A 15,765-nucleotide genomic window follows, 5' to 3' on the forward strand; every position below is an offset into this window, starting at 1 on the left:
CTCAATTTTTGGTGGCAATTTTTATAATTCAGATTTTATACTTTATATCTGATAGGACTAATTCCTCAGTACTGCTTTTAATTTTTCAAAGATTTCATAACCATTATTGGCTTGCTTAATTTTTTGTATTTGTTTCTAATTACCTCATCTAATTGCATAAATAAAACCCTATTATCATGTTAATTGGAATCACATTAAATAGAATTTATATCTTTAATGTTTAGTCTTCAAATACACCATATGTTCACACCTTTTTTCTCATGGATGTTTTCAAGAGTTGTTACCATAGACTTTATCTTTCTCATTTTTTAGCATAGTCCTGTTGCCTATCAAGTGCTACCAAGTACCACTGAGTAAATTTTTAACTCTTGTTGGCCCCCATGTAAAAGATCAGAACTTCTCCCGATTGGGTTTTCGTGGCTGCCACTGATTACCAGTTTACCCCCTGGATCCCTTGAGTAGGTTTGAACCCACCAATCTATGTTAGCAGCCAGTCTATAATCTAAAGTAACAAATTTTTATCCTCTTTTCTCCATTTTTTTTTTGTTTTTAACTATTCATTGTGAATTGAGTGAAAGTTAACAGATAGTGCTTTTCAAGAAAGCTCTCTGGGGTTGGTATAATAATGATGCAGGAAGCCAGGGGTGACTCTTACTGAACAGGAAGCAGTAAGTGGAAAGGCCCTGGCCAATGAAGAGGCCACTGAAGTTGAGGATTCAGATAATGATACAAATGTAGGCAAAAAAAAGTCTGTTCATGAAAGTTTTGTAGGTGTTTGTGAGGTGAGGAGTTTTTTTTTTTTTTAATTTAATGAGCAATAAGAAGACTTTAAAGTGTTTTATTTAGGGTTGTATTATTTGGTTTGTTTGAAAAGATCATTCTAAGATATTGAATAAAATCTGTATTTGTTATTTGTTGTTATATAATATGTTCCCCAAAACTTATAAGCAAATATTTATTATATGTTTTGTGGGTCTGGGATCCCAGAGTGTCTTAGGTAAATGGTTCTGACATAGGTCTAAGTGAAGATTTAATTAGGGCTGCATCATTTTAAAATTGACTTGTGACCAGAGGATCCCTTTCTAAGGTCACTTCTAGGAGGTGTCATTCTCTTAGGTTGTTATTCCAACTCATAGAGACCCCATATAGGGTTTACAAGGAGTGGCTGGTGGATTTGAAATGCCAACCCTGTTTTAAACCAACCTTGTAGTCAAGTGCTTATCCTACAGCACCATTGGGCTTGTTAAATAGCCTCATGTTGTGTCAGCTTGATTTTCCTAACTGAGTAAGGAGGAAGCTCCAATGACTTCTATAACTTAGGACTACACCAGGGCATAGATACCAACTGGGAGGTGATGATCACTGTGGTCATCTTACTGACTACCCCAAATTTAAACAAACAAACAAAAAAACTAAAAAGTTAAGATTTCGATATTAGCATAGAATGAGTTTATTTCCAAAGTCAACATCATGTTTTATAGGGGGACCCCTTTAAATTAGTAACATATATGTACAAAATAGTGCTCATAAACATTGCTGTTATTCATGGAAATCTCAAACACAATGGAACAAGATTCTGCGTGGTTCTGCGTCATCGTCGACATCAGTTGCAGATTGGATCATTGTGATCCATGGGGTTTTCCTTGGCTGATTTTCTTTCTAATCCTTCTTAGCTAAAAACTGTTCAGTATAAGCCTCTGCTGCCACTGTGTATGTACTTTCAGTATTTGCTGAAATAAATGTCAGAGATTTCTTCTCAGTGTTCTGGAATTGATACTTGATATAATCTGCATGTGTTACTTATTTCTGAATCCCATACTTAATTTCCTATTAAATAGCAAAGAATGAAAATATCCTCATTGATGGAATTTGATTTTCCCTAAATTGAGTGACCAAAAGATAGCATGGTAATGGCATTTTGTATTCTTCCTTCCTACCTTTCATAGCTTCTCTAAGGAGCTCTGGTAGCGTAGTGGTTATGAATCGGGCTGTGAACCTTAAGGTCAGTGGTTTGAAACTACCAGCTGCTCCGCGGGAGAAAGATCAGGCTTTCTACTCCCGTAAAGATTTACACCCTCGGAAACCCTGTACAGGGTCACTATCGGTCGAAACCGACTCGACGGCACTTAACAACAACAACAACGTTATATTGGGAAACACTGGTGTGGTGCTATAGGCTAAACACTCATTAAACTGCTAAATATAAAGTCAGTGGTTCAAATCAACTGGCCATTCTAAAGAAATCCTGTACAGACAGAGTCACAATGAGTTCGAAACCACTTGATGGCACTTAACAACACCAATGTTATAATGCAGTCCTGGTATGGCAGTGTTTGGTAGTAACTTTCTGTTGAAGTCTTTTTTATAGGTTTAGCTCCTCCGGTTCAGGAGTTCTGTGCTATATAGAAGATTATTTTTCATGAAATAAAAAAACAAATCTTACTTCCTTATTTTAGCTTGTTAAGTTTTTCTTTTCAGAATAAGCAGACCATTTCATTATAAAGCAATATATGACACTCTTCAGACATAATCTAGAGATAAAAAATGGAGTAAATCATAGTTGTAGAATAATCTACCACCAATTCAAAACTATAACCAAGTGTTGATAGTTCATTCTCTGAAAACAAAAACAAATGTGTTTAATAAATGTTAATATAAGAAACATAATTTTAATCGAAACTTTTCTCAAACTTTACAAGTGAACTATTTAAAATACTCACATTGTTTACTCCTGTTGCCTATTATGAATGCCCACAATGTAGTTGGCAATTAATAAATTTTCATTGAACGCAGAGCAGAAGCAAAACTTTTAGGTTATGGAATATTTTTTGTTTGAATTTGTAGTTTGAAATATTATTGCTTTGTGTTCATTATGTGTTCTTTCAAAAGCATGAGAAACTTTTGAGAAATGCAATTAGGGGTCTGCTGGAATTGTCCAACCCAAATGTGAACTCCTGATAGAGAATTGATTCAAAACAAAAATTGTGAGTTCTCTCTATATGTGTAGAATTCCTAGGGGTACAAAAGGTTAAACTTGTGGCAACTAACAAAAAGATTGGTGATTCTGGTTCACCTAGAGGCTTCTTGGATGATTATTTACTTCAGAAAAATCAGCTATTACAAACCCTATGGAGTGCAGTGCTAGTCTACACACATGGATTCACCATGTAGATGGTGGTGGTTGTGTGCCCTCAAGTTGGATCGAACTCATAGTGACCCTGTATAGAGTTTCTTAGGCTGTGACATTTATAGGAGCAGAAAGCCTTAAGTTTCTCTCACAGAGATCCAACTGATTGCTAACAGAAACTTTATTTAGGCTCATTTGTTTATTATCTCCAGTTCAGGCTTAGGCTTGTTAATAAGTTGTATTCGCTCCTGCACAATTTGTAATGTGAATTTTTATTGCTCCATTTTCTAATATTCATTTGACAGCAGCCTGTCATCAAATGCACTCTCGATTCTTACTAATTTCCTGTTGAGCTAGCCTCTAGCGTGATGTCAGTAGTAGGGAAAACAATTTAGGAAGAAGTTGTCTGTTTTATATTGTTAATTTTGACTCTCAGAGACCCTAGCAGGTTGTCCCTAGAAGGGGGCAATCCTGAACAGTTCATACCAGTGGCAGCCCATAAATGCCCATCCATGTCTGTCAGACCAGATGAAGCAATGTAAATGTTCTGGACCATGTTTCTTAAGTACAGTTTGTCATACAGTGGTGGCTCATGTGTTGTGATGCTAGAAACTAAGCTACTTTTTAAAAAAATACCAGCAGGGTCAGCAATGGTGGACAGATTTTAGCAGAGCATCCAGACTCATAGTGTTCTTATATATGGTTTCTGAGAAGTAACTGCTGAGGTTGAACTACTGTTCAAACCTTTCTTGCTGTCCAGCGCTTATCCCGCAACACCACAAGAAAGACTAGTTAAGATGTTAATTGAGTGAAGGTTTACATTCACCAAATCATACACATTGTTTCATTTCAGTGATTGAATCCCCTCAAGTAACAACAGTTATCTCACTTCCTCCCTGAGGTTCTTACTTCCATTCCACCCTCCTCCCCAACTCATCCGAACTTTGACCTTAGGTAAATGTTGCCTTTTTGATCTTGAATGGTTGACACCATTCCATGGTGAGGATACCTTACTACTGTTGTGGTTCCCCCTATATATCCAAATCCAATCCCTGGTTGAAAATTGTCCGGGAGGGTTAGTTCACTTCCAGTCCTGAAAGGGTGCTAAAGGTCATAGTCTTGGGTTCCTGCGGTCTCTTTCTGACCAACAAACCCAGTTGTTTTTATAATTAAAAATTTTGTTCCACATTTTTCTCCCACTCATTGCATTTGGTAATGGAAGCCAGGCATCATCTAATTCTTCTAGCAACAAAGACTGATGTTTATGTATTCTATTACATTAATTGGCCAAATAATATTCCATTGAAATCCCCCAGTGTGGCACTGTATGATAAAACACTCGACCACAAGGTCAGAGGTTCATACTCATCAACCGCTCTTTGAAAAGCCTATACAGTAGCTATGATTCAGAATTGACTTGATAACACTTAACAACAAAATTGCAAGTATTAATCACATTAATTTTTAGTCATTTGATCTTTTATAGTTGAGTTTTTTGAGTAGTTCATTACTCAAAATTGATACTGTTTAATTTATGAGGCATTCTGTTAATTAGCTAAAAAGGCAACCTCTAGGGATAATTTGGGATTAAAAGTTGACAAGTATCTCAGGAGCCATGTATACTGTTTCTGTGATAAGAATGGTTGGTAGGGGTTGCTGGGCTCCATCTAATTCTTTCTGATGTTAGATGAAGCCATGGTTCATACAGACAATTAATTCTATAATATACCCAGAGTAGTCAAGTCCAATAGTTTTCCCTTTTAAAGCCTTAGATACTATTTTCCCCATTGGCATGCAGAACATACATTTTATGTATTATGATAATTAAATAAGTTGTTCCATGAGACTAGTGTCCTAAAAATACAGAAAATTGGTCTCAACAGGGACTTTCATTTTTATCTGTGCCTTTATCTGGTTTATAATATATACGAATGTATGCACACACCAATATTTATGTATGCCTGTCGGTGCATCTGCCTTATATAAATAAGTAGCAATACATACGTATGTTTATATACATATTTATGTAACCAATTTTGTTCTTGTCAGTGTTGTAAAGTTATATTTGTCAATCATTCAAAATCAAAAGGGCAACATTTTCCTAAGGACAAAGTTGAGAAGCTGCTCCTAGAAAAATGGATACAGGGTCTTTACTCCAAGTTGGAACCAACTTCATGGCACTAAACAACAACAACAACAAAGGTTAATGATCCCAAGCATCTTTTTGTGTTACTTGGTCGTTTGACTGTCCTCTTTGGTGAAGTATCTGTGTTTGTTTTTAGCTTCCTCTCCCCCTCCTTATTTTGCTTTCATCCCAGAGCAAATGTTTCCCTTCTGCTCTCTTATGGTCGATCATCTGATAAATGATTGGATCAATAAAGTTTGTTCTATCCATTAATTTGGAATATTATTCAGCATATGAAAAGAAATGAAGTTCTGATGCACTCTACAAATGGACATACCTTAAAAACATTACTATGAGTGAAAGACATGAGACTCAAAAAGAAATCAAGCAAAATTCCTATCAATTTAGGAGTAAGGTAAACAGAGAAAAATCATACCCCCTTCAAGTCCTTCCGAAATCATAGTGACCCTATAGGACAGACTCATAGTACCACATTGGGTTTTCTGATTAGGGAAATCTTTACCTGAACAGAAACCTCTTCTTTCTCTATGAATCAGAAGCTTTTTTAATAAAAGAGAAAGAAAGGTGTCTTAGTAGTGTTAGAATTTTTAAAGTAAGGTCTGCACCCCTCAATAATTCCAAGGGAAAAAGATATGCCAGTCAGCTCCTGTAAAGATTTAACATTTCAGAGGCCCTGTGGGGCAATGCTTCTCAGTTCTGCTATCATTGTTGTTGTTGTTGTTAAGTGCTGTGGAGTTGGTTTCCACCCATAGTTGTAAAATTTGTGCATAACATCAATATTAATCCTGTTGTTTTTGTTAAGTGCTTTCAAACTAATTATGACCCTATATAGGGTTTCAGAGTTGCAGCTGGTGGATTTAAACCACCAACCTTGCAGTTCAAACTGACCTTGTGGTCCAGTGCTTATCCTAAAGCACCACACAAGGACTCATGTGAGTGTTAATTGTAACATTTGAAATTTTTGTAAAATGTCACTATAGCTCTGGGATATGATGCAGTGTGATAAAAATAGATCAGTATTGAAAATTAAATGTTAAAGTTTGCATTTTCTAAGTCACCTTAACCATAAAGGTAAAACAGATCTGAAAAATGATAGCAATAGCATAAAACCGCCACAAAAATGACAACTTCATTGTTTTATTTTTCATTCTATATTTCACCCAGCAGGGAAAACAAAGCATAACTAACCTAGATGTTTTGTGCTACTTTTGCAAATAACAGCCCTTTATCACAGAATTCTGTTTTAACCTGGTGTTTAATTTTAGTTTCTTGCAACCTGAGATGCAGGAAAAGTCCTACCAGATTCAACCCTTTTAGGGAGTAGTAATTAAAAAAAAAATAAAAGTATAATTATAGAAAGGTTTAAAAGCAATAGCCATAACACTCAAGTGTAGTTTCCTTAGTTTCCAAAATGAACACGTTCTATTTTTGCAGGTTTTAAGAAGAAGCAGCGATGAGGAAAAAGTTCTTTGTCTGGTGCGGCAGCGAACTGGCCACCACTGTGCCACAGCAGTGATGGTGGTGCTCATCATGGTGTGGGATGGCATTCCTCTCCCCATGGCGGACAGACTATACTCGGAGCTGACAGAGAGTTTAAAGTCATACAATGGTCATCCCACAGACCGGAGATGCACACTCAATGAAAAGTAATCGAAACTGTTTTGTCCTATTTCACATCCAAGTCTTTATTTTATATACTGTTAATATTGCATGGGAAAGCAGGATTTTAGAGGTATGAAACCAAAGAGTATAAAATGTTCTGTAAAGACAGACTTGGTTTCACAGTGAGTTAAAGCCATTTTAGAATAGTTTCCATTTTGCTTCCTTCTTTCATACCTATCCAGCGCCCACTCTTCTCTGATTCCTAGAGTGCTGCTGTTGCTGTTAAGTGCTGTTGAGTTGGTTCCAACTCATAGTGACCCTGTATAGTGTTTCTGAGGAGCCTTTACAGTGCTATATCCCCCAGTCCCACACCAAGATTCCTTCTTAGAGTGTACAGGAAGGCAAAGTTTACAGGAAGTCAAAGCTTCCCCTTTGTTGTTGCTATTAAATGCTGTCAAGGTGGTTCCAACTCAAAGTGACCCTGAATAGGGTTTCTGAAATTTTAAATCTTTCCTGGAGCAGTAAGCATCATCTCTCTCCCACATAGCCCCTGGTGGCCTCAAACTGCCAACCAACCTTGTGGTTCATAGTCTATTGCTTATTGTATGTAAAATTTTATTCCCTTTATTAAATATATAGCTCTCCCCTAATTTGAACCTGAATTTTGAAATATAGTTAGGAAACTTTTCTCTCAAGTTATAGAATAATTTGCCCATGCTTTCTTTTTGTTTTTAATTATAGCACATATATTTACAAAAAAACTTCTGTTGTTCAAATGCATTTAAGTGTCAAATTCTTTTGCAATCATCTCATTCATCATGCTATTCAACGAACACAATCTGCTTTTTAATTTTTTTTTAATCACCTCACAGAGAAACCCATTATCCCTGGCACATGTTTCCTTTGAGTACACATTTAATTTGTTTCATCTTAAATTTTTATTGCATTCAGTATTTATACTGGTAAATTGCAAAATCGGAGTTCAGGTGAATTACTAGAGAATATCTCTATTGCTCTTGATTTGAAATGCTATTGTTACTGTTCACTATAATATACATAGACGCTCTGGTGCATGCGTTAGGTAGGATACCCAATAACCAGCTAACCACAGTGTCAGAGAAAGATTAGGCTTTCTGCTGCTGTAAAGATGGTAAGCCCTAAAAAGTGTTAACTATCAAAGATGTCAGTTTGAGGAATAAGGTGTGCCTAACCTAACCATGGTATTTTCAGTCACTTCATGGTGTTGGAGAAGAATATTAAAAGTACCTTGAACTGCCAGAAGAAAAAACAAATGTCTTGGAAAAAAGTACAGCCAAAACAAACGCTCCTTAGAAGCCAGGATGGCAAGACTTTGTCTCTAATACTTTGGGCTTTTATCAGGAGGGACCAGTCCCTGAAGAAGGACATCATGCTTGGTAAAATAGTCAGCATAAAAAAAAAAAAGAGGAAGATGGATTGATTGTGGCAACAACAATGTGCTCAAACAACAATTGTGAGCATGGTGAAGGGCCCGGCATTGTTTCTGTTGTGAGTAGAAAACTGACTCAAAGGCATCTAACCACAACAGGAATTACTTTAATATGTGAATATGGAACAATAGTATCTCTTTTGTAATGGCATTGCTTTAAGTGATATACATATATTATCTAATCTTCCTAACAATATGATAAAATAAGTATTATTCTTTTTAGTTTTTCATAGATCTAGCACATCCTTTAAATAATAACTTCAAAATACAGAAGAGAGATATTGTTAAGTGCAACCAAATTAATTTTGATTCACAGCTACCCTGTTTAAGGTTTCTGATGCTGTAAATCTTTAATGGAGCAAAAAGCCTTACTTTCATCTGTGGAATGGCTGCTGGACTCAAACCTCTAACTTTGTGCTTAGCATTTCAGTGCTTATCCTACAGAGACACAGTATTCTACTGTTTTCCTAGATTTCTCGATTGTTAACAAACATTTAGTTTTATACACAATTGTGACAGGCATTTCTCAATTTTAACAGACATGGTTTTATACACATGCACACAGATCAATATTAGTGTTGATTTTGTTTGTTTGTTTTGGATGTTTGTGAGCTAGTTGAAAACTTCAAGCATGTTTCTTCTAATAATTAAGACCAGAAAATTTTGCTTTAATAAAATATCTAGCATACATTTCAATTTCAAATGTTAGTAATTTACCAGCAACGTGCTTTACTGTCATTTTTTGCCATCTAGGATTCTGTGCTGACCCACACTTTAAATTCATTGGTTTTGTCTCGGTTCTCTATATCCCTTTATTTTTGTGTTTAATGGCATTGATATTATTAAAAGGCACAGGATAATTTCATTGACTGTTGTTGGTGCTGGGTGGTGGTTATGTGCCGTGGAGTCGGTTCCGAATCATAGTGACCCTGTTACAGGGTTTCCAAAACTGTAAATCTTTACAGCAACAGAAAAACCTCATCTTTCTCCTACAAAACCACTGGTAATTTTGAACTGCTGACCATGAGATTAGCAGCCCAACTTGTAACCAACTATGTTATCAGAGCTCATTAACTACTGCTCCATTGATGTTTGTTGACTGTTTCCTTCTGATTGAATTTAGCTTGTGAATTATTGGCAGGAATATATGAGTCACTTTCACTGCATCACATTAGGAGTTACCTTAAGATAATTAATCCAGTTATTGATGGTTATAACTTTAAATACTCTAAGAAATACTCCTAAGCTCACATAGCCACTTAGGTTCTCCCCATTCTGTTACGATAACGAATAATGCTGCTGTGAACAAACATTCGCATGTCCTTCCTATTATCTTGAATGAACTTTTTGTAGTCTTTTTTCTTGCAAGGAACATTATCTTATGTAGAATGATTTTCTTTACTTTCATCATTTAAAAAGTCATGTGATTTTGACATCTTAAATGTATTTTTTTTCTTTAAAAATTTTTTTAAACATGTGTTTCAGTGTTTTGTAATTTTTTTTTGTTTTGTTTACTTGTATATTTTTGACATAACTATACATACTATATAAAATTTTAAGTAGTTTATAAATTTGGAATCAAAGTAAGATTATATACTACTTCCTGGGTTTTTTTCTATGTATGTACATTGTAAACACTATCATTCTTACTCTAGATTTTTATTTATAGCTTCCAAACAATTATTCCAACACTTATCATTTGGTGACATTTTTGTTTTTGACATTCATAGAGATTTGCTTAAAATTGACCATGTGAGTTCATGTCAGATACCTATAGATCAAATAGAGGTTGTGAATATTTCCGACTGCAATAGTGTATTTTTGCTTAAAGTTTTGAACAAACATTTTAGTTCAAAACTTAGTTATAATCAAATTGGGCCATGTTTTTATTATTGCTATAAAATTTTTTACATTAAAAATAAAGATTTTCTTGCTAAATGAAACATTCTTTGATGGTGTCAGAGTGGCAGGGTTGGGTGGCATTAGGGAGGAATACAATGAATAGAGGTAAATACTGTTAACTGATGGTCCATGGAATGGATCCCAGTCATCGTAATTATATGATGTGAATAAATTATTGATCTGTTCTGTAAACCTTCACTCAATTCACAATAATAAATTGAATAAGTAATAAAATAGGAAAGGTGTTGTATTGCTTTACCATGTCATTCCTTTTCTATTTCTGTCTTATAGTCGTACTTGTACGTGTCAAGGGACAGACCCAGAGACTTGCGGTGCTTCCTTCTCATTTGGCTGTTCATGGAGTATGTATTTCAATGGCTGCAAATTTGGTAGAAGCCCAAGCCCCAGAAGATTTAGAATTGACCCAAGTTCTCCCTTACATGTAAGTTTCCATTTTCTTTTTGGATTCACTATGAATATTTAAATATGTTCATTTCAAAGTATTGAAACACTGTTAAAATCAAATATTTAAAAGTAGTAATGAAATAATAAAAGTATAAAAACAAACTAAATAGCTATAAATTCTAAATAAGTTAACTAAATTTTTAACTACCAACCCAAATTCCAGATGTTCTTGTCCCCTCTTCCCACTCCCTTACCCAGAGAGTATCAATGTTAAAAGAATCTAGAATTTTATACCCAAACAAATTAGGAAGAATAAATAAAGCCATTTTCCAACATTTCAAAGACTCAGAAAGTTTACTACCCACAGACCTACTATGAAAGAATTACTAGAGGACGTAATCCAGAAAGAAGATGTATGAAACCGGATCGAATCTGTCCGGGACACAAGGCCATGGTGAGCAAAGAAATCAGTCAAATTTACTATTAAGTTTAAATAAATTGAGTACTTACATATTTAAATTAAAATAGCAACCTATAAGTATAATTCTATTCTCTTATCGATTCAGGGATGGGTGGGGATGGGTAAGCAGTGGGAAGGGTGGGAACCATTTAATGTTTGTTATAACTTTATTTTGGCCGTTAAGGTTTTGGATACTAATTAATTCTAATATTAGTGTTTTTATAACTTAAGTAGTTACCAAAAGTGAAAGATAAATTTTACAAATACAAACTAGTATACACATAAATACATACACAAAAAGAACTTAAACAAAGTGATTAGTAAACAATACTTTAAAAAATTTATGTCACAAAGCTAATACTAAAACATAACAACTCAATATTAAACATAGTTCTTGCTCATGATCTAAATAATTGACAATAATGTATATGTTTGCTTTTGAAATTTGTTTTTAAATCCTACTGCTGTCGTGACCTAGTCAATGGACTTCATGTACCCACTGTTGAGTCATTCCCACAGCTTTAGAAACATTGTATTTAAAACTATTTACATTGTAAATAGAAAATTTTAAATAAGACAGAATTAATCCAATATATCTCTAATACAATGAATATAATAATTTTTGGAAGAAACACAGAATTGATAAATAATTGTACCTTTAAAGGAAGAATAAAAAATATTTATCATTTTCTATTGTTTCTTGCTACTACAATCAAGCAAGCATGAGATATATCTCTCTATTAGCTGTAGAAAACTATCTCTTATTTGCTTTTGTTTTTTATTCAATGATTTTCTATCTAGAAAACAATAATCAAGTTATAGAATCAATATTCTAAATTTTAATAAGATGGCAAGGTGTAGAAGGCCATCTTATAAAAATAAAAATGTTCTTAATTAGCATTAATTAGAATATTGTTTGTGGTAGGTGATGTCGAGTTGGTTCTAATTTAGTAGCGGTCCTATGCACAACATCTAATTAGTAGAAGATGGAAGCTTATTTTAATATATAAATACATTGGTAATACTGACATTGACTTGTTAATTTTTAAAATCTATACCAATATCATTACATAATTTGTAAGTGTAAAAATTAGTTTTTGTTTTTTTTAAAAAATAACTTATTATGAATAACATTTATATAGTACTTGTGATACAGGAAGAAGCATGGTTCATTCCAGAAACTGACACAAGGCTAATATGACTGAAGCGCATCAGGCAAGGGAGAGTGAGGTGCCTTCTAACTCATGTCATGAATCTTGGAAGATCATTGAAGAGTTTTAAGGAGGAGAATGACATAATCACACTTGTTTTTAAAGAGATCTCTGGCTGCTCTTTGAATAATGGATCAGAGTTGGTCAAGAGTGAGTTTGATAACACAAGCCCGTTATCTATGAGAATAAAATGGTGCTTTGGAATAGATTTATAAAAGAAAACGGTGAGCAGTGATTCATCTGTAAAGATACTCGAAACAGAAAATGGATCATGATGCTAGTCCTTGACATGGGCTACACTGGAACAAGCCTAGGTTTATAAGGGCAGAGTTAGTACTCAGTTGGGTTTGTGATTCCTATGGGAAATCCAACTAGGGGAGTAAGCTCAATAATACATGAATCTGGAATATAAGCAGTCGTCTTTAGTCCAGCTGATCAATAAAAAGCCTGGTTGTGGATAAGATGATCCTTTAGATCATTCGTGTTTACTAGTTTTTGAGAAAAGCTGAGACATGGAAAGTTTCACACCAATTGATAATATGAGACTTGCATTATTAACGTGATACCAATAACTAACTACATAAACTTTAGTTGTTTTCTTTTAATACTATATTTCAACATTTATACACAATAAATGTAATTGTTCTCTTTGTTAAAAGTGATGTTGCATTGGTTCTTCCTCATTGCAACCCTGTATAGGGTTTCTGAGTCTGTACATCTTTGAAGAAGCAGAAAGCCATATATTTCTCCTGTGGAGCATCTGGTGGATTCAAACTTTAGATGATAAGAGAATATTTAAAAATCTAAACCTGATTGTTGATGTTGTTGTTAAGTGCAATCGAGTCGTTTCTGCTCCATAGTGACCCAAGGAGCGACTGGTGAGTTTGAACCACAGACCCTGTGGTTCAAACCTATCTTACAGTCCAGTGCATTATTACCACAGTGCCACACTAGGAGTCTTTAAATCTTATGTTGTTGTTGTTAAGTGCCATCAAGTCGGTTCTGACCCATAGCACCCTTTATACAGTTTCCGAGGAGCAGCTGGTGAGCTTGAACCACCTACCTTGCAGTTCAAATGGTTTTGCAGTCTGGCGCATTAACCCACAGTGCCACACCAGGACTCCTTGCACCTTATAGTACATAAGAAATACACAGTCTGCCTGTGTCTTTCCAAAGTATCCCAGCATCATTCTATTAGCTTTGAAACAATTAGTCTCCCCACCTAATAGTTCAAGTTTTAAGAAGCATAATTAAAGTATTTTAATGGACACTTTAAATTTTCTCAATTTTATTCTAAATATGTGCAATAATCAACATGTTATATAGCCAAGGAAAGTTTTTAAGAGTTATAACTTTCCTATGTACAAAGGGGATTCAAAAAGTATATAGAAAAAATCCGTTACAGAGTCTTGTCACTATTCCATGAACTTTTTTGAAGACCCATGGTATTATTAAGCTTTAGTTAGATAGATAAACAGATGAATGAAGAAGACCAATATAGAAATAACCAATTTCATAGAAACATCTTGTATACTAAAAACATCAACATGAATCAATAGGTAACTACAAGATTATAGTTGATGTTTTACTTTTGTCAAGATGCCTTTCTCTGTCTACATTAACTTCCTATGTTACTATGTTTCTTTGACTTTTAGAGGTTAACTTACCCATATGAAAGTCTTCTTTCTATATTTATAGATCTTTATCCACCTAATCTTTAAGGAGCTCTGGTAATTTAGTGGTTACTAATAGGTCTGCGAACCTTCAGGTCTGCAATTCGAAACTACCAGCTATTCCGTGGGAGAAAGATGAAGCTTTCTGCTCCCGTAAAGATTTACATCCTGAGAAACCCTGTACAGGGTCACTATGAGTCGGAACCAACTCCACAGCACATAACAACAAATCCATCTAATCTTTAGTCCCTTCTTCATCCTTGCTCTCAATCTCTTTTCAATTGATGACTTTACATGTGAATCTTGTTTATCAAATTGCTGACTTGATTTAGAAAAGACTCATCTTTATGACAAACTTTCATAGCTTTCTTACAACTCTGCTTACTTCTAAAACCTCCTTTGTCCACTTCTTACTGTCATCATTAACATTTTTAATAGAGACTGGTCCTTACAGGTTTCTTAAGTGTTTGTATACTCAATAGATGAACTGATTCCTGACATGCTAATAATGCTTTTAACAGCCTTACCAAATCTTTTTAAATTTATAGCTACTATGGTGTAATGGTATTGAGAAGAGAGCATCTCTTTTGAACAACAGTTTCTCTATTTGATCTTGTGCCATTTAAGAAACCTCTCAGTCAATTTATTTGTTTTTCCATAAAAGGTGAATGATCATGTGTATCTTTTGGTTTATTTTAAGAATATATTATATTTGAACCTTAGCACAGCATCTGAAACATGATATAGGCTTTATTTCTGTCATTCTCCCCTTTCTGCTTTAACTATTTATCATATTGTATTTAATTTTTTAGGTAGGCACCTCCACTTTGCTTCAGGAACCATGCCTGATATACTTCAACTGTCCAATACTATGAATAATGGTATAACACATGGTTCTTCTTGGAAACAAACAGTTTTATTGTAGTCTCCCTGTAATACCATTTAAATCTCATTTCGTTATAGCATAGAATTTTTTAAAATTTTAAGCATAACAATAACTAACAGTTTAGACTAAGATGAGCAATTAATGTTATCAATGGCAGCAATTTTGTAAATGTAACTGAATTCTGTGTCAGTCATCCCTCAGCAATGATTAATGATGCTTCAGTCTGTTACCTTAAGCTCATGTGTCATTATAAAGCAACCTTAAATGTGCTGTCTTTTCTTATAGGAAAAAAACCTTGAAGACAATTTGCAGAATTTGGCAACACGATTAGCTCCAATTTATAAGCAGTATGCTCCAATTGCTTATCAAAATCAGGTAAGTTTTTATAGTGCTGTTTAATTGATTTGCTTATTAAAAATTTGATCTTTAATGTATCTATCTACTTTTGCTGTAAAGTTATTTTTATTTAAATTAAATTCCTTTTGACAGTTGGATTTTAATAGCCTGTGTAGCTGAATTATTTTATTGCTAGATATAATGAAAACAGAAATGCATGATTGGTTCAACATATCAAAATTAATCAATACCAAGGACAAGTCAGAAAGGATTGCTAACAAAATCATAGAAACTTACTAAATAAAAACATGAAAATGTGACGCTATTGGTTCTCAACATGTCCTTCACCTAAGTCTTTACTTTTTTTAAAAATTTTAATTGTGAATTGAGTGAAGGTTTACAGACAACAACATCAGCCTTTTGCTTCAAGAAATCATACATTTGTTTCATCTCAATGATTACATTTCCCTCCATACAACAGCAATTATCCTGCTTCCTCACTTTGGTTCCCATATACATCCACCCACTTTTTTGTCCCTTCTCAACTTT

General features: G+C 34.3%; 1 protein-coding gene across 1 annotated transcript in view; it reads left to right on the top strand.

The window, feature by feature from the left end:
* The window catches only part of TET1 (tet methylcytosine dioxygenase 1), a 97,397-nt gene that overhangs the window by 68,337 nt on the left and 13,295 nt on the right, over positions 1 to 15,765 (top strand). The window contains exons 6-8 of the mRNA XM_006835832.1: positions 6,708 to 6,919; positions 10,537 to 10,687; positions 15,166 to 15,255. Coding sequence (XP_006835895.1) covers positions 6,708 to 6,919; positions 10,537 to 10,687; positions 15,166 to 15,255 — 453 coding nt within the window. The remainder of the gene's footprint in view (positions 1 to 6,707; positions 6,920 to 10,536; positions 10,688 to 15,165; positions 15,256 to 15,765) is intronic.

This window comes from Chrysochloris asiatica, unplaced genomic scaffold, assembly GCF_000296735.1.
Source record: "Chrysochloris asiatica unplaced genomic scaffold, ChrAsi1.0 scaffold00020, whole genome shotgun sequence".
Classification (NCBI taxonomy): domain Eukaryota; kingdom Metazoa; phylum Chordata; class Mammalia; order Afrosoricida; family Chrysochloridae; genus Chrysochloris; species Chrysochloris asiatica.